The sequence below is a fragment of the Mirounga angustirostris genome, unplaced genomic scaffold, assembly GCF_029215605.1.
Source record: "Mirounga angustirostris isolate CCGP_5_RB_7025 unplaced genomic scaffold, mMirAng1.0.hap1 SCAF_11, whole genome shotgun sequence".
Taxonomy (NCBI): Eukaryota; Metazoa; Chordata; class Mammalia; order Carnivora; family Phocidae; genus Mirounga; species Mirounga angustirostris.
This window is the reverse complement of record NW_026991719.1, coordinates 895039-922421: the sequence shown is the minus strand read 5'-3', so window position 1 is coordinate 922421 and position 27383 is coordinate 895039. Positions and strand designations below refer to the sequence as shown.

Genomic DNA, 27383 nt, shown 5'->3' with positions numbered 1-27383 from the left:
GGACGTCCCCCAGGACGTGCGAGCAAGGTGACAGCCCTTGTGGGGTTCACGGGGACTGCTTGGGAGCCGTGCGGGGAGACAGAGCTTTGGGGCGGGGGGGCCCACATGCTGTGTTAGCATGCTTCGTTCGTGCTAACCCCGGGTCCCGAAGCTCAGGGTGGGGACAGCCCAGGCCATCCGGGCAAACACAGGCCTCCCTGCAGGACCCCGCGTCCCGCCCCACAACGAGAACTCGGACAGCAGGGCGGTTGAGACACGGGGATGGTGAGTCAGAGCCTCCACATCCTGTTTCCCCCCCTGCGCCTGCCCAGCCGCCTCGGACGGACCGGGGTCCCCCGTGTGGCCCCTACATGCAGGAGGTGTTACTAACTTTGGGCCGGGCTCCACGTGAGGGAGGGGGTCCCCGAGACCCTCAGATCCGACTGGTCAGCTGGCTCTGCCCCACAACATGGGGCCTTCTGCCGGCAGCAAGTGGTGGGTGGGATTCTAGAATCTTCTGCTGCCTGCCGGGGTCTCCACAGAGAGACAGAGACACAAGAGCTGGGAACGTGTCCGTGCACGTTGGAAGTGACTCGATTTGCGCTGAGATCCACCCAAAAATGACACTTTCCGAGCTCACTTTTCTGTCCTGTGTCCCGTCCGTGCGTCCAAACCTAAAAGACAGAATCTTCCAAGACAATTGTTTTGCTTCGGATGACCGTGAGACACTTTATTTTCTGCTTTTCACCTGCTTCTCCCTTCTGGGACTTTTATTGTCAATATTATTATTATTAGACTTCTTTTTTTTTTTCCTTTTTAAAGCAGTTTCAGGTTCCCAGAAACACTGAGCGGAAAATGCAGGGTTCCCATGACCTCCCCAACCACCTCTTGCACTTCCCTGATTATGAACATCTTGTTCTGGGCAGTACATTTGATACATTTGTTACATTTGTCACAAGTGATGTCGCTACACTGTTACAAGCTGAGCGGTGCATTCTTGGCTACAACGCACTGGGGACAGACCCCATGATGTCACACACCCTCGGTGACAACATCACACAGAAATGTTTCCCCGTCCTCACCCATTGGCGTTAAAAGCAACGGGTCCCAGGTTTCAAATGTTTTATTTCTGAAGTCCCCAGCCTGTGAATCGGAAGGGACAGGAGAGGCCCCCAGACTCGCTCCCCACATTGCTTTCCTGGTCCCCCGTCTCCCCATCTCGCCATCTACGAAAACTCTGAATGCAGTGGCACCCTTCATGTGGAGGACGTGCATGGGGACAAGGGGTCCAGGTGCAGTTGGGGACAGATTGGGACATTGGGGGCTCACCCAGTGGGGAAGGGAGTCCTCATTACAAGGCTGTAGTGAGTGGGATTTTCTCCCCCACAAAATATATGCCCATGTTCTAGCTCCTTATACCTGGGAAGGGAACCTTATTTGGGAATAGGGTCTTTGGGATGTGATCAAGTGAAGGATCTGACATGAGCTCATCCTGGATCAGGGTGACCCTAAATCGAAGGACAGGTGTCCCTATAAGACACAGAAGAGGAGACACACACACAGAGGGGAAGCCACGTGAGGACAGAGGCAGAGACGGGAGGGATGTGGCGACAAACCCAGAGACGCCTGGAGACCCAGAAGCTGGAGGAGGCAGGAAGGACCCTCCCCTGGAGCCTTGGGAGGGAGCTTGGCCCTGCCCCGCCTGGATCTCAGGGGTCCTGCCCTGCCTGGATCTCAGCCGCCCTGCCTGGATCTCAGCCTTCTGGTCTCCAGAGCTGGGGAGGACATATGCCGGATGTTTTGAGCCCTCCCACCCCCTGGTTTGTGCTGCTTTGTTATGAGCACCCTGGAAACTTGTCCAAACACCCCTGCTTAAACCCCAGCTGCCCTGCCTACATATCTAGACTCAGATTATCTTCCACAGGGTCCCCGTCTCCCCTACACATGGCCAACAGTTGCCCTGCTTTCCGGGCCCCTCTCCCCCTGTCTGTGCAAGGGAAAGCACCCCCACTCGCCTGCCTGGCCTCCTATGATCCCCCAGGGCATGCTCAGTTCTCATATTTCCTGGAGAACTCCTCCCACCACGGGCAGAGAGCTTGCTCTCATACATGGGGCATTTTCTCATGCATCTGCAAGAACATGGGGTACACCCCAGCTCTGTTCCCCTGATCTGTCAGCTACTCACCCCGCTGCATGCCTTCCCCTGATGTTCTTGACAATGTGAGCACATGGAAGCCGAGTGTGACCCCAGACCGTTTATCTCAGGAGAACACGCTTCAGGGAGGCTCTCTCCCCAGAAGCGGGTGTGGCCCCAGCCTCTAAGGAGAAAGGGTTCCAAGGAGGAGCCCATCTAACCCCCAGGTTGCGACTGGCCCTCACAGCCTGCTGACCCCCTGAAGGTCTTCCTCCTGGACTCCTAGTCCTCTTGGGCGTCCTCTGGGTGGGACCCAGAGCTGGGGTGAGACCCCCCCCAGCATCCAGACAGAGAGCCATTTCCAAGATCCTGTGTGGAGTGGGGTCTTAGGGTCCCTCTGCACCTGGAATTGCTTCTCCTGGAGCTTCATCCTGCTCTGACACTGCACCCATTTTCCAGTCGAGGACTTCACCAGGGGATCTTTCCTACGGGGTTATTCCAGGGACACTGAAAATGTCTCCTGAACGAAAGAAGTCTCTCCAGCCCCCCCCCCCCCAAGTTTAGACTCTTTTAAACCTCACAAAACCATCAGCCCTTACACCTGATGATGAAATGCAACCAGCCTGGGAAGGTGCCTGCCAATTCATACTAAGGTGATAATGACTGATATCACAAACGCTCATAAATGCAGGAAGTCACTCTTTCATAGAAGTTAAGGGTTAGAGGGGAGGGCGTCATGGGAGGCAGAACGGGGAAGGAAAGCAGGAACTAGAAAGTGGAAAGGCTAAATATAAAATGTCTCTACTTCACAATGTGATTTAGATTCTCCCGAATCCATTGTTTGCCGGTGGATAGTTTTGTTCACAGAAACCTGGTTTTTTGTTTTCTGTGCATAGAATCTTCTGGTCCCATCTGGGCCGCTCCAGGGCAAAATTTCAAAGTGCCTTGATTCTGCCATCTGTGCTTCTACCCCTCACACTCCTGCATGGGCCCCTTGGGCGGCCAGCCGTACTCCTGCCACGTGGAGGCCCTGTCCTCTGCTGTCGGCCTCCGTTGGGCTGGCATCTGTCGTCCTGGAGGCCAGGTTGGTCCCTCAGGACTCTGGGCAGCATTTACTTTCCACGGACAATTCTTGGCGTGAAGGGACGCCCCCACGTGTGAAGGCGTGATGGTGTTTCATAGACACGAAGGAAGGCAAACAGGTTTCCTGCATCATGTGCATGATCTTACGGATGGACAGATGGACAGGACTCATGGGAAGTGCTGGTCGGAACCTGTGAGGCAGGGGCAAGCTGGAACCACCTAGTACACACTCGGGGAGCCCGCGCTGAACACCCAGGAGAGGTCACAGCTCCTGTCAGGCCATCGGACGATCTGCAACACAGGAAGCAGAAAATGCTGTAAATCAGTGCTTCTTTTGGTTCTGTTTTCCTTTTCATTTCCTGGTGAGCTGACTGAGGTGAGGCCCCTGACACCTCTGAAGTGGGGTTCAGCAGCTGGGGGATCACTGCAGGCCCTGAGCATATAATTTTGTTCCTTGAAACTTTATCAGGAGCAAATTGCAGAGCAAAGCTCCTGGGGTAGGGCCCCCTCACCCTGGGCAGACCCACCCGATCACACAGGAGCCCCTTGGGAAGGCACGGGTGGTGGTGGTGGGGCACTACCGTAGGGAACAGGGCCCCATCGCCCTGGCACGTGTCACCTGGGACATGCACAGGGGACCCACTGCAGAGCACATTGCAATGCATTCCCAATTGAAACGGTTCCATGAGGATCCGTTCGTGTGTTCACACAGATAGGCGACAAGCCCCCTGTTACTCAATCAAACACTCAGCTAGAGGTGTTTTGCAGGTGGGACAAAAAAAAAAAAATCCACAAGGAAAAAAAAAAAGAAAGAAAGAAGAGAGAAAGAAAGAAAAAGAAAGAAAGAAAGAAAGAAAGAAGAAAGAAAAAATCCACAAGCTGCTAACTTGAAGAGATGTTACTTCACAGGGGGGTGGGCCTTGTCCAATCAGGTGACGGTCTCAAGGGCAAACACCGAGGTTTCCCAGAGAAGCACTTCTGCCTCAGGTGTGCAATATCACCTCCCACCTGCGTCTCCAGCCTGCCCACCTGCCCTGCAGGTTTCACACGGACCAGCCCCACCATCGCAAGAGCCCCTTCCTTGAGATCGGTCTCTCTACCATCTTCATATGTATCTTCTTGTATATATGTCCATACTTATTTCTCCAAATATGTATCTGCCTGTCTCTGTCTCTCTCTGTGTGTATATGTCCACATACACGGTTTACTCTCTCTTCTGTATATATGTTTCCATATCCATAGACCTGTGTCTGTATCTATATGTATCTTTCTATATTTCCCGATACATTTTGCTCTCCCCGTGAGCTTCATCCTCATCAACAAATCCAATGCCTAGGCGAGCCGTGATTTCCATAGCACACTCTCACTGGCTTCTAAAACTTTCCGTAGGTACCTGCTGCATGCACACCATGCGGTCCCTCGCGGTTCACTCCCCGCGTGGGACTTGCTTCTTGTCTCAACAAGACCCACATTAAACACTTCCTCGTCACTTACCTTCATGGGGGTGGCCGTGTCTCAAAGGTCAAGGTGCAGAGTTGGTTTCAGGATCCTTGCGAGAAGACCCCTCTGATCCCTGCCCATGCCTGCAGATGAAGATGTCCACATCCCGATCCACGTGTGGTGGATGGAGCAACATCCCCAAACACGTCTGCATGTGGTGCACGGAATAATGTCCCCAGAGACGTCTACATCCTGATCCCCGTGTGGTAGACGCAACCCGATTCTTGAGTGGTGCACAGAATAATCTCCCCAAAGGTGTCCACGTCCTGATCCCCGCATGGTGGATGGAACAATGTCCCCAAAGATGTCCACACCCCGATTCCTGGAGCCTGAGAACATGTCACATTAGGTGGCAAATGGGACTTTGCAACGGAGACAACTATTCAAGACCCCCAGACGGCCCGCATATGGGGCTGAGCTGCAGCTGGTGGAGAAACAGGGGGAAGGCAATGTTCCCACGGCAACAGCAGACACGCCAGAGACCCACGTCCCAGCCCCACTGGCTCCTGGCAGGCGAGCGCCTGAGCCGCCATCATGCAAGGGAGAATTCTTTGTTTCCCTGGGGGAGAAGCAGGTGCATCACGGGTTCAGGATCCAAGGGCATTCAACAATCCCCCCGACTATAAGCATCTTTGCAAAATATCACATTCTTTTAAAGTAAAAAAATAGAACACTATATAAATAATGGCTCAAAACAACAACAATAATAATTAAAAAAAAAAAATAGCTTCCAGAATGTTCCGGGGCGGAAGAGTCCATGCAGTTCACTTGCTCGCCAGGGCCACTGTGACTTCTTCCACAGTGAGGATCTCTTCGTTGTCACCTTTTTCCGTGTCCAAGGTGAAGTTCTCCCAGATGACCTGAGGAGGGGAGGGAAGATGGGGATGTTGGGGTTTCAGGAGCCCAGAGAGCAGGACCCTACTGGGCCACGGATGTAGATGGGAATCGGGGACCCAGCGGGAGTGAGATCTTGTAGCGGGACCGCCCGTGGAGATGCCTGGGATAGGTGCCAGCAGGTGCAAACGTCCTGGGGCATGATGGAGTCTGGGGACCAAGGGAGGGGAAGAGGGCTTCTCCAGACCTGGTGAGCTAGGTGGGACCCTGGGCTGGGGAGGGGCTCAGGGTGTATGATCATATTGCTGATATTGATCATTGATAACAAGGAAACGAGACGTCCGTCTGGCTCGCGGGTGGGGGTCACGGAGACGGGCGGACATGATGCAGACGGTAGGGACTCCCCCTGTGGGGCGGCCCTGGGACAGAGTTGCAGCCGCCAGTGGGAGGAAATGTGTCCGCCGCCCCAGGGCCGGTCAGAGGTGACGAGTGCACGCATGGGGTCTGGGGAGCAGAGCCCTCGTCCTCCCTGGTCCTTCTGGACGCCCTTGGGTTCTCTCTCCATGAGATCAGGCCAGACCCCTTCTCCCCGCCTCTGTCTCTGTCCCCAGGGCGCCCCCAATTTCCCTAGACGCACCTCACAGAGAAGACCCTAACCCCTGACACCCAGGGTTGGCCGGCGAGCAGGACACGGGATCCCAGCCACATCGTCCATGAAGGACAGCACAGTCCCCCTTGGGCGGACATGCAGGGGAGTCCCCGGTGGCACTGCCCCCTCCCCGTCCTGGTTCTCCGCTCTGCCCCCCACCCTTACCCACCTGGTGGTCAGGCTGATGGGTATCGTTCCATTTGTCTTTGATGTGCGGAATCGGTGGGAAGAGGCTCTCTGACGTGAGGAACCTAGGGAGACAGGAAGCATGTGAAGGAAAGAGTGTGAGGACACGTGTCCTTCTCACAGCGAGGAGTGACACGTCCTCCTGCCCGCGGTGCGAGAAGCCTCCGGGGCCGCCGGCTGTAGAACAATTTCACGGAAGGCTCACAGCAGGGCAATTCAAATCTGAGACAGATGAGCCAACAGGAGACGCTATAGGATCGCATAGTGATAGGATCTTTCTAGAACCTTCACTCGCTCACTCGGGTACGGGGATAGGACGGGGGGATGTGGCCAGTCACAGGCAGCCTGGGGGAGCCCAGGGTCCCTCGGACCACAAGGCATGTGTCTGTCTTACATCCATCCAACCGTGAAGAGCACAGTTTCCGGTCTCGCAGGCTTCTGTCTATATGCTGGCTTAAGGGTTTGCCCCTTATTTCCAGCGTTTTTATTTAAACAGCAGACTTCCTTTTTGCCAAACATCGGAGTCTTGCTGCATTTTCAAAGGGGCGTTTGCTTTCTCTCTTACCGAAGGGAAAGCACCTCACATTCTGTGACCTGGAGGTGCCTCTGCTGAGCTCAGTAGTGTCCCCCCAAAATATATATTCAAGTCCTGAGCCCCAGAATCTGGAAATAGGACCTTGTTGGGAAATCAGATCTTTGCAGTTGCAATCAAGTTAACATGAGCTCATCGATGACAGTGGCCCTAAATCCAAGGACAGGTGTCCCTATAAGACACAGAAGAGGAGACACACACACAGAGGAGAAGCCACGTGAGGACGGAGGCAGAAATGGGAGGGACGTGGCCACCAGCCCAGGGATGCCTGGAGCCCCAGAAGCTGGAAGAGGCAGGAAGGACCCTCCCCTGGAGCCTCAGGAAGGAGCACGGTCCTGCCCTGTCTGGATCTCAGCAGCCCTGCCCCGCCTGGATCTCAGTGGTCCTGCCCCGTCTGGATCTCAGACTGCTGGTCACCAAAGCTGGGAGATGATTAATTTCTGTTGTTTCAAACCATCTGGTTTGTGGTCATTTTTTCCCCTGTGACCACAGGAAACTCAAACAGCTTTTCATTAAGATAACTGTCCTTGGGTAAGGCACGCACTCCATCCCCATTCTGGCAGCAGGTTGTGGGGCTGCCCCTGTTCCCCTTTGCCCCCAGGTCCAGGGTCCCCAGAGCACGGGGTGGTGCCATGCCGTGACTGGGGCATCCAGCAGGCAAGGCAGAGTCCTTGTCCTTAGGGTCCATCCCTGTGCAGTTAGTCACGCGGGTCCATCCTCAGGGAAATGCACACAGGACGCCCAACCAGGACTGGGGGGACATCGAGGGGTACGCACAGGAGAACACCCCCTGGGTCCCCACAGTGTGCAGGAGGATCACCAGTGGCAAAACTCTCCATGCTTTGCAAAGCATGCTGTGCAATCTGCCTGCAGCTAAAGAATTAATTCTTCCCCGTATGCATGTTCATTTGTGAGGTGCCCCCGAGGCATTTGTGAGGTGCCCCCGAGACCCTGCTTGGTGCTGAGATCACACATCTGACAAGACGTGGTAGCTGGCCACAGATGAGCTCATGGAGAGGCTGAGGGTAAGCAGGGAGATGTGGATGTGAAGGCTCCCAGGAGGCCTCGGGGAAGGGAGTGGGCTTTGGCGGCCCCGAGGATTCCAGGACTCGGTAAGACTTATAGGGGGAAATGAAGGGCCAGACGAGGGATTGGGCGGGGAGGCATTCCAGAAAGACGAAGCTCAGTGGGACTGAATGCAAACCCTCAGAGGAGGTCCAGCGTCCAGCTGAAATGTGAGGCCCAGACAGGTAGGCTCAGCATGGCCCCGGGGCCTGGAAGCATCTGAGAATGTGCATCCAGGGCTGCCCTTCAGGGGTCAGGACTAAGCCCCCGTCGGCTGCCCGCTAGACCTCCCTGGAGGGTTGTCACACCAGTGGGCTCCCTGCGCTCCATCTGAACGAGCGCCCTCTCTGTGTTGCCCATCTGCAAGGAGGATGCCAACCATCAGCGGAGGTTACCTTTTCAAAAGGCAGCCGAGGATCAGGGCAGTGATGAGGGTCCCCAGGACCACCAGTGCATAGATGGGCACGAGGCTGGGCTCGGTTTTCTCGGAACCTGGGGAGAGAGGGGGACACACCCCTTCGGATGAACGGTCAGTGCACGGCCTGCTCGTTCCCTCGCCGGCTCACGGCTAACGAGAAAGGATCGGAGCAGGAGGGAAATGCACAGCAAAGCGCCCATCCCGAAACCTTCCCGCAAACCTCCGGGAGCCAAAACAACCTCATGAACGTCCAGACCATAACGCGCTCTGGCAACGAGACGACCCGATTTAAAAAAATGGGTAAAAAAAAAAAAATCAATTAATAAAAAAATTTAAAAATAAATAAATGAACAAAAACGGACCCCCTCCCTCCTCAAATACACTTTTCCAGGCGTATGGTTTGAACCAAGTTACCTCACAGCTAGTATTAGATCTTCCGTGTTGCTTATCATCTGGAATGTGCACTTTTTACAACTCATTATTCTTGTAACAGGGCACATTTTATCTGTTACTATTTAAAAAGTCCAATTTTAAAAATCCAAGTAAGAAACCCAGTCCCTTGGGACGCCTGGGTGGCCCGGTCGGTTGGGTGTCTGCCTTCGGCTCAGGTCATGATCCCAGGGTCCTGGGATCGAGTCCCGCATCGGGCGCCCCGCTCAGTGGGAAGCCTGCTTCTCCCTCTCCCACTCCCCCTGCTTGTGTTCCCTCTCTTGCTGTGTCTCTCTCTGTCAAAAAATGGGTGAAATCTTTAAAAAAAAAAATCTTTTTTATCAAGGGAGCACCTGGGTGGCTCAGTCAGTTGAGTGTCTGCCTTCGGCTCAGGTCATGATCCCAGGGTCCTGGGATCGAGTCCCACATCGGGCTCCCTGTTCGGCGGGAGGCCTGCTTCTCCCTCTCCCACTCCCCCTGCTTGTGTTCCCTCTCTCGCTGTGTCTCTCAGATAAATAAATGAAATCTTTAAAAACAAAACCAAAACAAAACAAAAAACCCCAGTCCCATCAGGAGGACCATAACCAGATTAAGGGTCTGGCGTTTTGAGAGTTTTCCATATTAACATATGAAATGTGCCCTCTTACAAAATAATAGTAATACTAATACTAATAATAATACATTTGCTTAAAAAGCGGTCATTCCAGATGATACAGAAGTTTTTAATTTTGATGAACGCCAGTTGACCTATTTTTTTTTCATTTTGTTGTTCCTCGTTTTGGAGTCATAGCTAAGAACCCACTGTCCCATCTCTTTGAACTTATGTTTTACCTCTGGATAAACATTTCACATACATTTTATACCAGCCCTTATTAAAGTCTCCGTTTTTGGATCAGGAAAAAAAAAATCCATAAAATTATATGCATAAAATGCTTGCTGAAACACTTTGAAAATATTTGGGAGGGAGGGGTAGTGTGGAAATGCAGACTTCTTGAGTACCCGATTGGCTTTTGGTCCAAACCATTAAATTCGTGCCAACCCATAAAGGTTCCAGGGAGGAAGGTGGTGGAAGGTGTTGGTAATTGAGTTCCCTGGAATGAATAGCTCCCTCTTGATTAGGCCAAAACACGCTCGACTTTGATGTCAGTGTTCCCCTGGCTGGGATTATGACAGGAACGGGGTTGATGGGGACCAGGAGCGATTGATCATTTCCAGCTGAGGCAGCCCCTTCGGAGGCTGGGCGGATTGTCCCTTTCTTTGAAGGAACTGAGCCCCATGGAGACCCGTGGATGGGGAACTCCTCCCTCTAGGAGTCTCTGGGGACGGTGACAGGGACTGGGACAGGGACAGGGATGGGGACAGGGACAGGGACCAGGACTGGGATGGGAAGGGCTCAGAGACGAACTTAGGGACGCTCCCAGGACACATACCAAACTCAGTGGGCTGGCTCCAGTAACCCCAGTTCTGGATCCGCGCATCCGAGGTCCTTATTTTCACAGTATGCTTGGGTCTGGGCTCCGGACTTGGGAAGCTGTAGTTATTTTCCAAATTACCAGGCACCTCAATCTTTGGACAAAAGAGAAAGTTTGAGAGCGGGGTGTCCTGTGTTCAGAAAGGAGGGGCTGGGTATGTCTTTTCGGCGGCACCAGTGGGACGGATGACGGTTCCAGAAGCATGTGGAAAATGCACCGTGGAAAGGGACCATTTTGCTAGTGAAGCAGAACCGTGCCCTCACGGTGCGAAACGTCGGTGCTGTCTACAAATACATGGTGTATAAGATTAATGCGTTGTCTGCGCACCAAAAGCTTCAGGGAATCAGCACCGTGAGCATGTGCTGTGTTCACGACAGAACCCCTCCTGGGGTGCTCGTCAACATAGACGCAGAAATCATGCAGCAGGTACACGGGACAGGAGCAGAGCCACCGGTGGGTAATGTCCCAACAAGGACGTTAACCAAGTAAAAGCCCCCCATTGGACGGAGGAGGAGACGGAGGTCACGGTGGCACGGGGACTTGGGACACGCCACCATAAAGGACTTTGATGATCTTTAAGAGGTATTTTAAAGGAAGAAATAATCTCCTTAAAACCCAAAGGAGTATTTTCTTGGCCAACACGTAATCTCCTTAAAACTCTTGACCAACATGGGTGGTCACTAATTTCAACAAATGGGACAGGGCAAGCATGCCCAGATGAGCCCCCCTCCCACAGCGGGCCTGTTGGGAGCACCTCTACATCACTGATGGGACTGTCCTCCAGGGAGCCGCCACTCTCCCACTCATTGCCCCCCCATCTTGGCCACCAGGGGGGCCACGTGTCCACTTGAGTAACATTTAAAGTTACACTACAGGGTGATAGTTTGGGTCAGAGTTTTAACTCACCGGTTGATCCTCACTGTGTTCCTTAGTGCTCTAGAAGAAAAATAAGTAGAACTAGGTTTACTTTTCTCCATTTTGAAGATTTTTACAGGATCCATTCATTGAGTGTGCTCACGGGTTAACCCGAATAGTCGGGGCCACGTGAAGGGCAGAGCTCCCCCTATACATCCTTCTCCTCAAGTCACGTGGACGGTGGGGATGGACTCATTCACCAAGGGAGGATGAACCCTGATCATGCTTCATCCTTGGACCCCAGCTGCTGACGGGTCCAAATAAGGGTCCGGGTGGACGTGGAGCAGAGGGGCCTCCTTATCTGCCCTGAATCCATGTGGTCGTGGAGCAGAGAGTCCCCCTTGTCTACACTGAGTCCATGTGGTCGTGGAGCAGAGTCCCCCTTGTCTATAGTGAGTCCATGTGGATGTGGAGCAGAGACTCCCCCTTGTCTACACTGAGTCCATTTGGATGTGGAGCAGAGAGTCCCCCTTGTCTACAGTGGGTCCAGGCAGATGTGGCGCAGACAATCTGCCTTCTCCAGGTGGGGTCCTAGTGGACAAGTAGCAGAAGGTCCTCTCTTTTCTGCATCTGCTTGGAGATCTCTAACAACCGCCAAAGGCTTTTAGGATCCAGCTGGGTGTATGGACACCTCTCTTGGGTTTGCCATGGCGGTGACCGTCACGCCCAGGACATCCTGTCCACCACAGCCGCCCCTGTGTTCCTTCCCATGCATCACGGAGCCCTGCCTATCTCCCATGACCTGGGCCCTCATGGTAGGTCACAGGGGCTGCTGCCCCCTGCTCCTCGAGGCACGATGTCCTGCTTGGGGCAGAGTCCACTCACCTGTTTCTGGATGTCCAGCTGGTACTTGAACTCCATGTTGGACAGCTTATGTCGGGTCTTGGGCTTTTCCCATCGGATCACACAGTAGGACTTGTTGCAGTGCACGCTGATATTGTTGGGTGGGCTATATATTTCTGTAACGAGATCCCAGGACACTCCCCTGAACCAGCAGGCTTCTGCTGGGCCACGGAGGTCAGACCCACTTCTGCGGCAGCTCCCAGGGGTTACCCAGAGGCCCGAGGGCGAGTGGGTCTGAGTGTTGCCTCTTGGGGAAGAGGATGTGCGCATACAGGATGGTCTGGCAGGCTGCAGGGAACCCCAAGTGAGGGAAGGAGGGAAATACGGGTCTGGGCAGGGACGGGGCCACCATGGGGACAGCAAAGGCATGATTTCCAATGGGAGGACCGGATGCTTGTCAGAAAAGACCAAGGAGCTCCAGTGTCCTTCAACAATGTGACCGCCTACTGTGGGTTCCGCCAACGATCAGGATGGGCGTTCTGTGTCTGATCCCACTTAGGTAGCATGCATTCTGATCTTGACCCCGTGGGTTGATTTCATTCCTGAAACCCTTCAAGGGCCACTTGGCTGTTAAGTTCACATCCAGTGTATCTTATCACACCGAATGTTGCACAGTCACTGGGAAGTTCACGCTGGATCTCCAAGCTCACAACAGGACGGGGGTCCTTCTTTGTTGTGATGTGTATGTAGGATTCTGCACCCAGTTCTGACAGGTGGAGTCCCCCCTTCCCACCTTCAAGTTATTCTCAGACAACTGGCGGGGTGTCCTACAATTCAACGCAGTTCTGATCTATCTACCTGGATATGGCGTCAGATCCCACAGGGTAGGGGGCTCAGCCCTACGAGACTGCCCTTCACCCTCTGGGTCAGACGCCAGTCACAAATCCAGGTTGACACCCATGGTTCTGACCCACCAGCTACAGATCGGAAGTTTCCAGGACCTCCTCCTCGGGTTCCGTTAATCTGGTAGAGCTACTCACAGAGCCCAAGGAAACGTGTTACTCACTAGATCATGGGTTTATTTTAAAAGACTGTAACTCAGGAACAGCCAGATGAAGAGATGTATGGGGCCCAGTGTGGGGGAAGGGCGTGGAGCTTCCATGGTCTCACCAGGTGCACCTCTCTCCCCAAACCTCCACATGTCCACCAGCCTGTAAGATCTCCAAACCCCATCCTTTTGGGATTTTAGGGAGGCTTCATCATGGAAACACAATTGATTAAATCATTGCCTGTTGGGGGTTGAACTCAAACACCAGCCCCTTTCCGGTCCCTGAGGTCATAGGAGGGGACTGAAAAGTCCAATCCTTTAATCACCCAGTTGGTTCCCCTGGCAACCAATGCCCATCCATAGGGTCTTTTCAGCTGTCACCTCCTTAACATAACAAAAGGCACATTTACCGCTCTCCTCCCGGGAAATTCCTAGGGTTTTCTCAGCTGTGTGCCGGAAACAGACAGAGACCAAACATGCATTTCTTATTGTAAGTCACAACTGCACAGGATTGAAGTTTGAAATAATATTGGGATTTCCTGGGTTAAATAAAAATGTTAAAAACATGGGGAGGGAAAGAGAAAGGCGGGGATTCCGCTGGAAGGCGGGTGGCCGAGTCAGGGCCACGGGAGGTTTGTCTGCAGCGAGGAGCAGGAAACGCAGACCCTGAGACACAGGTAGAACACCTGCCACCTGGCTGGGTACACACACCTGGAGCTCCCCCAACAGGTGAGCCCGGAGGTGGGGAGCGGGGGTGGGCGATGGCCTGTGAAGGTTAACTGGAGAGTTGGCATCTGTTTGCCAACGGCGTCCCCCAAAACGGCAAGAGAAGGCTGTGCGTGCTACTCCATGGGGGAGGTCCAAGGACAGGTCAGTATTAACCTCCATCTCCTGGTCTGAACATCTTCCCTTTTGTCTTGGTGGGGCTTCACTGCCTGATTGCAGGCAAAACCCCTGCCTGGCTGGGCTGTCCCAGTGCCAAGATCAGCTCTTGGAGGCTATGGGGGCGTTGGAAGAGCCCTCGTTTCTTTGGGGCGGTTGGGGGGGGGATTCATTAGCAGTGTAGGCACTTCTTGTCACCCCGTTTAATTCAGAGTAAAAGGATGGGTTGGTCTCTTTCCACAAGGAAGCAACCATTGGCAACACCTTGATTCAGGGTCTCTAGCCTCCAGAACTGGGAGAGAGAGTAAACTTCCATTCTTCCAAACTTCCCACAAACTCTGTTCGGTTCACCTGTTAAGCATCTGTTGACACCACAGGACGTGGCTCTTACCGATTTTCTTCCACGACAAAACCGAATCAAAGAACTGGATTCCTGTCCGTTGGCTGGTACCGTTCACCAGGAAATAATTGTAGTACGCTAATCCTGAGAGGTCATCCAGGTGACAGCCCACGTGGGTTCCTGAGTCTTCTATGTAATGAGGACACTCTCTTTCCCTTTTTCTTCTATAAAATTCAAACTGTTCAGAGAACAATCAGGGCTTCCCCCGCCCCCCGTACTTCTCAGGATTGTCTACATGAGATCAATACCTACCTCGAGTCTCGTATATACAAAAAATATTGGACGTCATCAGGGGCAGCTTGACCCTTTGCCCAACTGCAGTTCATGAAGTTCGCATTGTAGATAAAACAGGAGAAATTTTGGGCAGCTGTGCCCTCCCCACCTGAGAAGACACACAAACAAAATAATTTGTGGAAGTGGACCACATGGCTTCATAGTTGGAATGTCTACCAAAGATTCAAAGAATAATTAATTCCAATCCTTTTTTTTAAGATTTATTGATTTATTTGAGAGAGAGAGAGCACGAGTGAGAGGGGCAGAGGGAGAGGGAAAGAGAATTCCAAGCAGATTCACCTCTGAGCACAGAGCCTGACTCGGGGCTCGATCCCATGACACTGAGATCAAGACCTGAGCAGAAACCAAGAGTCAGATGTTCAACCGACTGTGCCATCCAGGTGCCCCTCCAATCTTTCTTAAACTCTTCCAAAAAAAATAGAAGAAGAGGGAGCACTACCAAATTCATTTTATGAGGGCAGGATCACCCTGATACTTAAGCCAAAGGGATGAGAAAAAAAAATCACATCCCAATATCCTAATAAACATAGTTGTAAAAATCATTAACAAAATACGAGCAAGCAAATCCAACAGCACGTTAAAAGGAATGCACGTTGTAACCACGTAGAATTTATCCCTGGCATGCAAAGATGGTTCAACATATGCAAATCAATCAATGTGTGGTAGCATTTTAATACAATGAAAGAAAAAAAATCACATAATCATCTCAGTAGCTATAGAAAATGTCTTTGACAAAATTCAACATCCATTCATGACAAAAACTCTCAGTAAAATAGGTATAGAAGCAATTTACCTCAACACAAGAAACGGCAAATATGGAAAGCCCATAGCTAACGCCACACTCAATGGGAAAAAAAAAACCCCAAAAAACTGAAACCTTACCTTGTAAGGTAAGAAACAAGGCCAAGGTAGACACTCTTACCACTTCTATTTAATATAGTATGGGAAGTCCTAGCCAGAACAATTAGACAAGAAAAAGAAATTAAAGTATCCAAATTAAAAAAGAAGTAAGATTAGCTCCGTTTGATGATAACATGACCATAATGTGTAGAAAAACCTAAAGACTAAACAAACAAACAGAAGACATTGTTATAGCTAATAAATAAAGGTAATAAAGTTGCAGGATATAAAATCAACATACAAAAATCAGTGGCATTTGTATACACTAACAATGACCTATTCAAGAAAGGAATCAAAAAAATAATCCTGGGGCTCCTGGCTGGTTCAGTCAGTAGAGCATGCAGCTCTTGATCCTGGGGTTGTGAGTTCAAGCCCTACATTGGGTGTATAGATTACTTAAAAATAAAATTTAAAAAAATGAATTAATTCCATTCATAATAGCAACAAAAAGAATAAAATACTTAGAAATAAACTTAACCAAGTGGATAAATTGAATATTATAAAATTATATTGATGAATATTATAAAACATTGATGAAGGAGATTTAAGAACACACAGGTCAATGGAAAGAGATCCATGTTTGTGAATTGAAATAACTAACAGCGATAAAATGTCCATACTACCCAAAGTGATCTATAGATCAACACAATCACTATCAAAATCCCAATGGCGTTCTTTACAGAAATAGAAAAAGAATCCTAAAATTCATATGGAGCCACAAAAGACTTCAAATAGCCAAAGCAATCTTGAGCAAGAAGTACAAAGCTAGAAGCATCACATTTCCTGACCTCAAAATACATCGCAAAGCTACAGTAATCAAAACAGTATGGCACTGACATAAAGGTAGACACATAGATCAATGGGACACCAGAGAGCCCAGAAATAAATCCACAGACCTATGGTCAACAAGGTTCACCTTCAACGAGGGTGCCAAGAACAAACAGTGGACGAAGGATTCTCTCTTCACTAAATAATGTTGGGAAAACTGGACACCCATTAGCAGGAGAATGAAATAGGCTCCTTATCTCACACCGTATATGGAAATCAAGTCAAAATCAATTAAAGACTTAAACACAAAACCTGAAACTGTAGAACGACTGGAAGAAAACATAGGGAAAAAGATTCTTGGCATTGGTCTTGGCAATGATTTTTTGGATATGACACGAGAAGCACAGGTAACAAAACCAAAAATTGACACCTGGAATTGCATCAAACTATAAAGCTTCTGCTCAGTGAAGGAAACAATCAGCAGAGTGACAAGGTAACCTATGGAATGGGAGAAAATATCTGCAATCCATATATATCTGATAAAAGGTTAAAATCCAAAATATATAAAGACCTCAAACAATTCAACAACAAAAAACCCAAAGCCCCCAAAAACCCAAAAACAGAAAACAACAAAAACAACAACAACAAAAACTTAAACAAACTGAATAGGACAAAGGACCTGAACAGACATTTTTCAAAAGAAGACATACAAATGGCCAACAGCTACACAAAAAGATGCTCAACATCACTCATCATCAAAGAAATGCAAATAAAACCACAATGAGCTATTACCTCACACCTGCTAAATGACTATTATATATATATATATTATTTATACATATATAAAGCAGAGATAAATACTGGCGAAGATGCAAATAGAAGGAAACCCTGTGCACTGCTGTTAGGAGTGTAAGTTGGTGCGGCCACTGTGGAAAATATGGAAGTTTCTTTAAATATTGACAGCAGAATTCCTATATGGCCCAGCAATCCCACTTCTGGGTATATTTCCAAAGAAAATGAAATCTGGATCCCAAAAAGATTTACGCATCCCCATGTTCATCACAGTATTATTCACAATGGCCAACACATGGCAAATGCATTGACACAGAGAGTAAATGGTGCTTTCTGGGGGCTGAAGGGAGGGATAATAGCTTAATTGCAGTAATTATTTCTCAATGTATATGTATATCAAAGCTTTAAGCTATGTATCTTAAATATGTATAATACCTAGGTGTCAGGTATATCTCAATAAAGCTGAAAAAAAAAAAAAAAAGGGAAGAGATCTACCTTGAAGCTAGTGATGTTCAGAAGGATCACTGTGAGGTTTTCCCTACCTGAGTTAGTGTAGACCAGTGTTTCTGGAATCGGTCTTTGGGTGCTATTTACTTTAACCATGAGCGTGACTCCATCATGGAGAGAATAATCCGAAAACTTGCAGTGACATTCTTTCTCCTGGGGCTAGAAAGATGCAACCAGCCAGTGCATTAGGAAACCCCTTTTTTTTATTCTCCTCTCCATGTTGTTTGCTCTTCCACCAACCCCGAGACGCCACCACCACCCATGTACATTCTCTGGGTGGTTGGCGGCATGCCCACGTGAAGGTGGGACCTCGACTCGGGTAGTCTTACAGTGTTGAGGAGGTCGGAATACAGGTCTCATTTCAGTGTGCCCTCAGTCACCGGGGATCTTGTCAAAATGATTCTGGTTCAGCACGTTCTAGGCAGGGGATTCTGCATTTGTAACAAAGCTCTGAGGTGATGCTGATGGACCACCACCCTGAGCAGTGAGATCTCTCATCACATTAAGCATTATGGAGCTTGACGCACGCTCTTTTATGTTATTCCATTTTCTTGTCCTATCTCATATCCCTTTCTCCCGCAGGCTTAACATTTACATTGTGTCTGTTCAGTCTGGTAACTTTGTTTTCATGGAACACTGGGGACCAACTATTTCTTTCTGGGGATTAAGTCGGCCACGTGGATGATTTTTGATGGATCAGTTGAGCAGAAGCTGCTGTTTCTGGTGGTAGGGGGGCAGTTCCCCTATGCAACACCCCTTGAAGGGGTACAGAAGCCTGAAAGTCACAGAATAAGCCATTCGTCTTCCCCTTGATTACGGTCCCTGAAAGTGATGCCTGGAAATTCTGGGAGCATTTGGGTGCCCGACTGGAATCTACCTGTGTTGCCCTGGATCCCCCATCCCACCAGCCTGCCTCATTTCATCTTCCTTGGGTGGTTGAGCGTCCCCAAGGATCCCACCCTACAATCTGTACCAGGTCTAACCTCATAGGAGCTTTGGGCTGGGGCTCCTCCCCGGGAGCCCTGAACTCCCTTTCCTTTTGGGAAAAGACATTTTCCAGGGAGTTTCTCAGTCCCCCAGGGAATCAGGCCACCGGGCACCTCTTGGACACAGGCCAGGACTTACTTCCCTGGTGCACCCAGAAGCATGGCTCCTAGACGTGTCCCCCAGGGTCACACACATGCTGTCTGTTTCCACCTATTGCTGCCTTGTTTCTAATGTAATGAGAGCTTGGTAAAGGACAGCAATTGTCCATAACAAATCCATCTTACTGTTATTTGGATCGGCCCGTTCTCCTTGTGAATCATCACGCATTCGAGGTAGGTAGCGTTTTCTTTGCAGTCCCAACTCAGTTCCATTCTCCAAGAATCAAACTTCATATTTAGACTGGGGACCCCTTCCACATTTGGAAGATCTGAAAGACAGGACCACCAGAATCAGAAATTACCCCTTTTCTGCCTCTACCTGCTGCCTGCTGACCTATCCCATGTCTTGTAAGCAAAGGTCAAGGCTGGGACATGCTGTCCCCTTCCACTGTCCCCTCACGTGGCCCCAGGGCATTGGCACATGCACAGAATCTCCCCCTTATTGATCTCTTCTTCCTACCTGGACCTCCGTGCCTTTTCTCCATGTGAAGATGCCTACCATGTAAGTAAGGCAAGACCTACCAAGTCAGAGCAAGCAGAGGCTGTTTATTCAGAGCCTGCTGTGGTAAGGACATTGGCCACCATCACTGGTATTTCTCAGAGATCAAGGGCGGACAGGGGGGTGGGCAAGTTTCACAGTGGATGAAGGAGAACGTTCGGTTGTGCCCTAAGCAGAGTCTGTGGGTGTGGGGAAGATGCAGGTGGCTCATTACAAGTAGAGCATCATATGGGATTCATTAGGGGACCATATCTGGTTTCTCTGGTTGGTCCTAAATAGAAAGTGGGGTCAACACGTAGGGAAGCCATTGGTTACTGATCAAGTCCTGGCCATTTGGAGCCTGTTGTTCCAGATGGGATTGTTTAGCTTTTCAGATTGTCATGGGGACGGACAACTGGCTTCTTGCTCATCTGACGTGGAGACACCAGGCTGGCTCTGTGGGCTGGTCCCCCGGGCAGGTTGCTGCAGGTTGTGGGCCAGAGTTCTGTTCTTAAGGACCCTCTGCCCCTTGTCCATTTGTATATTGAGTTTCTCAGCCCGCACGGCCTCTGTGCTTGGTGTCTCACATCCACGTCCTCCTTTATTTAAGGTGCCAACCACACCTCCCCCAGCACAGGGACCACCTCTCTCCAGGTCTCCAGGGCCTGAAAATAAGTCACTTACCTCCTGAGTTTCTTGGCCCTCCACCCTCCCTGGCATCCCCTTGGCTTCCTGCAGACTTCTCCTACTTTCCCAGCACAAGACAACAATGATCATCCGTCCCCAACAGTCCTATGGGCCTTGGTCTTAGCCTGTGGGTCCTGCAAGAGCTGCATATGCCCTTGAGTTCATACTCAACCAAGAGAGTCTTCAATGGTCAACAGAAATCCGATGGCACAGATGCATCCAGAGCACATCTCCCTGTGCTGAGCTAGCTCCTGCCCATCCCTGGACCTCGGGGCTCCTGAGTGCAGATAGTCTATCAGTTCCATATGCAAAACCCACAGGAGAAGGGCCAGGCTGGACTGCATGGATTTTGTGCAAGTGAATGAAGATTCCTATAGGTCCTCTGTGTGGAGGACGGGGAGATAGCCATTCCCACTGTCCCCTACCTCCTTTCTTGGGGTGGCAAAGACTGGTGTCCATACTTTAAAATCAGAGCCCCCTCTAGAAAGACTGGTGTGGGTCTGAGTCCCGGCTCTGTCTCTCACCAGCCATGTCACTTCCAGCACGTTGCCTGACATCTCTGTTCCCTGGTCTCCATTTTCACCGAATTGGGCAATAACATCTCTGCCCATGCAGTTGGACTCAGGCATCAGGATGTGTCCCCAGATACGCAGGACATAGGAATGAGACAGGCAGAGAAGGGTCAGACAGGTTCACACCCTTACCCTGCTGCTCCAGAGTCTGGAGTAACACTGGGTCCAGCAGCATGCAGAATAGGACGGCTGTGGCCAGGAGTCCCATGGGGCTGCCCAAAGGATGAGGAAAACCTGCAGGAACAGACAGTCACACTTTGAGGAAATCAGCTCTCATGGGGACGCTTGGCAGGGGGACCCAGCGAGGTTTCCTTGGGGAGATTCTCTGGGGAAAAGTGCAGGACCATCCCCAGCCTGATGGTCAGCCTACTAACCTGGCCAGCCGGGGGTCACTGCTGGCTGTCGAAGGGTCTGCAGGTTACAACCAGCCTCGGGGTGAGGCAGAACCAAGGGCCTATCCCGCAGCATGGGCACGGGGCTCCAGCCAACCTTGTCATTCTCCGTGTCACTGGGGCAAGTTGCCCACATGCTGTGGCTTTATTCCTGTCTGGAACCTGGGAGGATGTCTCTGGGGCCATTATTCTCTCCACCACATGGGGATCAGGATGTGGACGTCTCTGGGGATATTATTCTATCCACCACAGGTACCAAGATCCACTCCCTAAGTCTTAGGGACGAGTCTAGGATGGGCAGCCACTTGATGGGCGTATTGTCCACAAAAGAACAGTGGAGACGGTCAGGAAGGGTTGTTCCGAAGGTGCTGGACCATGCTTCAGGCTCTGGCTCCACACACCTGGCCTCCAGGACACATCCTTCCCTCTCTAAACAGGGTTGGGGGTGGAGCACAGGCTCACCAAGCCCTTCCCCAGGCTAAGTCTTCAGGTGTCAGAGACTGGGATTCTAATTCCTCCTACAGAGAATGGCCTGGGCTGTCCACCTACTCCAGAGCCCATAAGACGTACAAAACAGGAACCCACCGCCGACTTCTCTTTTCTCCAGGATGAACTTCCTGAGAGAGGCAGGTTGCACAACAATCGCCCACACAGCGTGGAGAAATACTACTACTGCCCCGGGAATCTACCCTACAGACCTACCCATCTGCCTTCTGTCAAGCTTGACTCATGGTTCAGATGAGCCTTGAAGCCATGGTTGACACGTGTCAGTGATTTTAAGACGCTTTTGGGGAATATTACACCCACTTTGATTAGTTTCTCATTGTTCTGACTCTCTTGTTTTGCTTGAATAATTTAAATTTTTACATTTTTATGTAAAAATTTTAAGGTAAGTATAGTTGACACATGCTCTGAGTGTTTTTAGAATGGATTTTTGGGGGAGAAGAAAAAGGAATGATAGGTCGGGTTTCCATTACGGTAATAACAGTTTTTTGAGTTTTTTTTCTCTATTTAAAAAAAACTTGAGTTTTGCAGCAATCAGAAAGGATATTAAAAAAAAGAGGAAGAAAATAGAAAAGGGTAAGTGCACAGAGAGACATAGAGGATGTCTAAATACATTTACTAAGTGAAAGAGGCCGGTCTGAAAATGCTACATCCTGTATGATTCAGACTCTATGACATTTTTGGAAAAGGAAAAACTATGGAGACAGAAAAAAAAACAACAACAAAAAAACCCCCAGGACTCACCAGGGTTTGGGGGAGGGACAGATGAGCAGGCAGGGCACAGGGGATTTTTAGGGCAGTGAAACTACTCTGTATATCACTAATGATGGATATATATCACTATACATCTGTCCAAGTCCATAGAATGTCCAACACAAAGAGTAACTCTAATGTAAACTGTGGGCTTTAATCAATAATAATGTATCAGTATTGGCACATCAGTGATAACAGATGCGCCCCACTGATGCCAAATATTAATAAGGGTGGAGACTGGGTCAAAGGGGAAGCGCATATACAGGAATCTCCTGTACTTTCCACTTAAATTTTTCTGTAAATCTAAAACTGCTCTTAAAAAAAAAAAAAGTCTATTAAAAACTTTTTAAACACGTAAGTACAAAAGCAAAGGGCTCTGGTCCCATAAAGCTGCACTCAACAGAGAACACCTGATGCTCTGTTTAGGTTTGGGGTGGCATCTTGGGTCTGTCCACCATTGCCCTGGTGGTATTTTTACTGGTGTTTGTTCTTTGGCTGTTGTTGTGATTCATAATGGGGTCTTACTTCTCTAAGTATTTCTCTTCCTCTTGGCCACTTACTGTCTCTGCTGCTCTTCATCTCTTTGTGTTCCCTGTGACCTCATCCTTATAAAGGCTTGTCTTTTCTTGGAGGTTCCTTTCTCTTTTACCATGCACAATCAGGTTTTCTGTAATTTCCTTGGGTTTAGAGTTGATCGGTCTAAACAATGTCTCTTTTATCTTGGTGTATTAGCTTCCTGGGGGCCGATGGAACAAATGACCACAAACTTCTTCCCTCTTTCCTTCTTTCCTTCCCATTTCTCTTCCCTCCCTCCTTCCCTTCTTTCTACTTTCCTGCCTTCTTTCCTTCCCTTCTTCCTTCCCTCTTTCCTTCCTTTTTCCTTTCTTTCCCTGCTTCCTTCCTTTTCCCCTTCATTCCCGCCTTCCTTTTTCCTTTCCTTCCCTCCTTCCTTCCTCTTCCCCTTCATTCCCTCCTTCCTTCCTCCTCCCCTCCCCCCTTTCTCCTCCCTTCCTCCTCCCTCTCAGACATCGCCCTCACCAATTAACTTCCCTATTTCATCCTGTCCAGTGTCTGCTTTTTGGAGATCCAGCCATCACACCCCCAAGACCCGCCCCGTGGACCTCCATGTCCTCACCTCTCAGTTGGTGTCTGTCTTCACGGACTCTCTTCTTCTTTGCCCAGACTCCCCTGAAGCCTGGCTCTCACCAGAACACAGCATCTCCCTCCCACATGCAGCCAGTTCAGCACATTTGGGCTCCTCCTCTCTTTGATGTCTAGCCCCACCCAGGGGGCTCCTTTGCCCTCTGTGGGACCTAAAGGATCCCCTTACCTCATTGATCCTGCCCCCACAGACCTCTGAGCTGTGAGGTTCATTCTGTATATCTCCTCACCACCTGCCTCCTTTCCCACCCACCCTGTGCAGTGATGGGTCGCCTGTCTATTGAGGGTCAACTGGCTTGTCTGGATGCTACAGCCCCTTCTCCCCCCTGCCCCTGCCCCAGCTTCTGAGGCTGGAGCCCAGTGATGCAGAGTCCAGCCAGCTCCCCAAGCCAGGTCAGCCTCATGTTCCTGCCTCCCAACCTCCCCAAGCCCACTCCCTCCTAAGGCACCACCTTTGCTCTAAAGAGGAAATAAAAACCATGGACCAGACCTGTCCCAACGTCCCTGCCTCCCACACACCTTGTACTCCAGTGCTATGGGGGAGGTTCCCAACTTCCTCCATCTGCAAGCTAGACCCTGCTCCACCCAGCCCTTCTCTGGGTCTTGTCCAGGGTTCTTGGCACTGGGTGGGGGGGCCTCCATGTTGCACCCGAGAGCCTCTTGGGGTGGACCCTTCCTCAGTCTGGGCTGACTCTACCGTTCCCCTTTGCTATTCCTGCCTTGCCTCAGCCCAGCTTTTCACATCTGCAATCTGTGTGAGCACCCTGGCTTTGAGAGGAGCTGCCCTTAATTAGGAGGGGTGGTGCAATGCAGCGAAGCAGGGAGGGTCCTCATTCCATTCACCCCCTGTAAGCTTCTGGAATCTGCTTTTCTCCTCCTTTTTCAAGCCGCCTCCCATAGTACCTGCTTTGGGGCTGTACATGAAGCAGGTGCCTGTGGATGCCCACACCCCCCACCCTCCACCCCCGCCCCACCAGAGGGAATCTGCATGGAAATACGCCCTTAGCTGGACAGTTCCCCATTCCGCTTCCTCTAAACTGAGCTCCACTTGCTTCTCATCATGATGGAGCAAAAGCATAAACCTCTGTAAACCTGACTTAAAAAAAAAAAAAAAAGAACACAATCAAAAAACCAAACAATGATGTTCTCACATGCTCACTGTTGGAATATGATCTAGCAAGGGTTGCTGTTTTAATTAAATGGTTAGTCACAACGTGGGGGCTCTTGGCCAACGATGGTGACAAACCCTGCGGAGGATAATTCGCGGGCAGCGTCAAGTCATCGGCGCCGTGATTTCTCCATCGCCTGGGCGTACCAAACGTAGGCACGTTCCACTCGGCTCCTAGTTTCTCCCTCACATTCGTCCTAGGAGGCAGTTCCTAGGATCCCCATGCAAGTGGATGAGAAACTGAAGTCCGGGGAGATCTCACGCTTCATTTAATTAATTTTTGCCTTGATTTTTAAAAATGGAGGTGAAATTCACACGGCATAAAGTCCACCCCTTGAAAGCATACAACTCAGCAGCCTTTACCACATGTGAAATGTTCAACCATCACCTCTACCTGAGCTGGGACATTCCCATCCCCCCAAAGGAGAAGCCCATGCCCATGGAGCCGACACTCCCCATTCTTCCCTCCTGTTCTGCGGATTTGCCTGGGGTTTGTGTTTCATATGACTGAAAACTCAGACGTTACTTTGCTATTTTTTGTCCACTGACTACCCACTTTCCCTTCTTCTTTCGGTTTTCTCCAGACTGAGTATTCTTCCCTTTTCTATAAACCTCAGGTCTACATAGATGCCAGCTCCATCTGTCAGACTAGGTCAGATCAGAGACCTGGGACAGCGCAGGTGCTGCCCATATGTGGGCATCCCTTGGATGAGCTTGGATGTTGAGCTTCCTGCAGTTTGGAAGGGGGGGTACATAATCGGTCACAGCGCTCGGGCGACACATGGAATGAAATGCTGTGGTCCCCAAAGACACCTGTCACCCAGCAGCTCTGCATTTGGTAGCCGGGGGATTTAAGATAAGCGATTGCCAGCAAAGTGCCTCCCCAGGATCCAGGGACCAGTGGTTCCCCGTGTGGACGACGGCATGCATCCAAGCCTCTGGAGTAATTCCAAAGTGGCTTCTAATGCTCACATACACAGAGTTGCACGAGGGGCTCAACCTGCTCCCAGTGCAAGTTGGCTAATCCCTGGGGCCAATTCAGACCTTCCGATGCAGTGTCCACATGCTATTGGAGTGACCCCACCTCCCTGTTGGGCACCTTCGTTCGGAGATTCCCATCTCCCACCCCCAGGTGCTCCCTGACCTGCAGTCTGAGCTGCCAGCACCAGCAACAGGAGCAGGAATAGGTACCCTCGTGACAGGGCACACTTGAGTGTCAGAGAATGAAGGGAGCCGCCTTACCCCACCGCACCAGGCTCTGCTCCGGCCACCTGCTTTCTTTCTCGGTTTCCCGGCGCCCCAACATCTGGCCGTTCTCTTGGACAGCTCTCTGCCTGGTCCGAAAGTGAGGATACGGATTGCATTGCCGAGACATTTCAACCCTAGACTTCCCTTTCCTCCTTAGCACCCTCCCTCTTCCTGTGATGTTTTCTCATTACACACACTTGAGAAACCTGTGAACGGTGAGTGAATTCATCAGCTTCTCAGCTCCCAGAAGAGAGCACATCAGGGGTGTGACACCCACACCCAAGTACACACCCCCACACACAGCCCTCGGGCTGGCTGGGAGATTCTGAGAAAAGCCAAGCACAGAGGAGATGTGTTCAGATATGGGCCACTGGTGCCGATGAAGAACCCAGACAAGATGCTCAGGAAATTCAATAGCCATGTCAGTCAATGAAAGGCAGCTGGGCGGGATACACCTCCATGGCTCCCCATTCCTGAAGGAGCTCCTCCTCTTCAGCATCGATATGGAGAAGCTCATCTTCCCAAGGTTTAACCAGACGGCTCACTGAGTCTGCCCAGGATGTTATAAACTTGCTGGCTTTGGGCATGGGGCTACTTTCGTGCCATTGAACTCATCAGAACTGTATCGAGCACCTTTATTGGTTAGAACCCAGCGGAGTGGGTAGGAAGCAGGTTTGCAGCTCATGGCAGGACAAGGCTAAGTAGAAGGGCCATGGGGGCTGGTGACACAAACATAGTGCTGGATGTCCCCAGTGTGGGGCCTTGGGATGAGGACATGCACAACAGTGGGCTGGAGAGTGGGCAGCATTTCATCTGGACCATGGAGGACACACGAACTCCCACTGGGATAACGGTGCTCATGGTCAACTGAGCATCACAGGGAGTGGGGGACATCCTGTCATGGGTAGAGATGTATGGATGGGGGCTGGATGGGAAGGTCACTTGTCAGCAGTCATGGGGTGGGATGGGCCAGCTCTGGTCAGGTGCATCTCTCTCGATGACACTGTTAATGTGACCGCCAGAGAATCCGCCCTCGTTAGTGGTCTTGGAAACCGAGGAGCAGAAGAAATACCAAACGGGAGACCACTGTGAGCAGCATGGTTCAGGCACAATGGCCAGGACAGAACCAGGCGAGGGAACTGCAGGCACCCACTCTCACCACAGCTTGAGGACTGAGAAGGTGCAGTAACAGTGGTGCCTCGTCTGAGTTGAAGAAATAAGAGGAGCTGGCCAAGGGCATGGAGCCGGGGGAGGAGATGCCATGTTCAGTCTTGCCATGTTCAACGGGCTTCTCGGGGGAGACAGGATGTGGAGGCATCTGGCAGGGAGCTGGATGCAGGCATCAGAATCAAGGGAGAGCTTTGAAGAACTCAGTGGGGGATGTTCCACTGAGTGTCTTTCCTGGTGGGAGGGATGTTCCGGATTCTTACATCATTTGAGTCTCTGAAGTCTGAAAAATCTCACAACACACCTCCATGGTTAAGAGTTAACTCAGCAGGTCTGGACTGTCCACACCTGCCCCTTCCACACTAAGGTCTAGCCCTTGACCGGCTCCTAGAAGGTCACCTATGAGCCCATGAAATGTCCTGCCTGATAAGAGTGTCTTTGTTTGCCTGGAGCCATGGCACGTGGTTTATGCTACGAT

General features: G+C 50.7%; 1 protein-coding gene across 2 annotated transcripts; it reads right to left on the bottom strand.

Annotated features, from left to right (window-relative positions):
• Positions 1-692: 692 nt before the first annotated feature.
• Positions 693-25833, bottom strand: CSF2RA (colony stimulating factor 2 receptor subunit alpha). Of its 2 annotated transcripts, XM_045873835.3 has the most exons (13): positions 25733-25833; positions 20645-20746; positions 18902-19044; positions 17666-17789; positions 14622-14751; positions 14361-14533; positions 12082-12215; positions 11248-11277; positions 10300-10435; positions 8418-8514; positions 6349-6430; positions 4691-5556; positions 693-3487 (listed from the first exon to the last, which is right to left on the bottom strand). In XM_045873835.3, the coding sequence occupies exons 1-12, from the start codon at positions 25794-25796 to the stop codon at positions 5461-5463; spliced, it is 1311 nt and encodes a 436-aa protein (XP_045729791.2). In that variant the 5' UTR covers positions 25797-25833; the 3' UTR covers positions 693-3487; positions 4691-5460. The 2 variants fall into 2 exon arrangements, with proteins under 2 accessions (XP_045729791.2, XP_054362946.2); XM_054506971.2 differs by lacking the exons at positions 17666-17789; positions 25733-25833 and having other exon boundaries at positions 20645-20722.
• Positions 25834-27383: the final 1550 nt, after the last annotated feature.

Coding starts and splice junctions, on each gene's coding strand:
- CSF2RA (XM_045873835.3), bottom strand. CDS start 25,796: ATGTTGGGGCGCCGGGAAACCGAGAAAGAAAGCAGGTGGCCGGAGCAG. Junction 19,045..20,644: donor CCAGACTCTGGAGCAGCAGG/GTAAGGGTGTGA, acceptor CCTGTCTTTCAG/ATCTTCCAAATGTGGAAGGG. Junction 5,557..6,348: donor CCCATCAGCCTGACCACCAG/GTGGGTAAGGGT, acceptor TCCCCTCCTCAG/GTCATCTGGGAGAACTTCAC.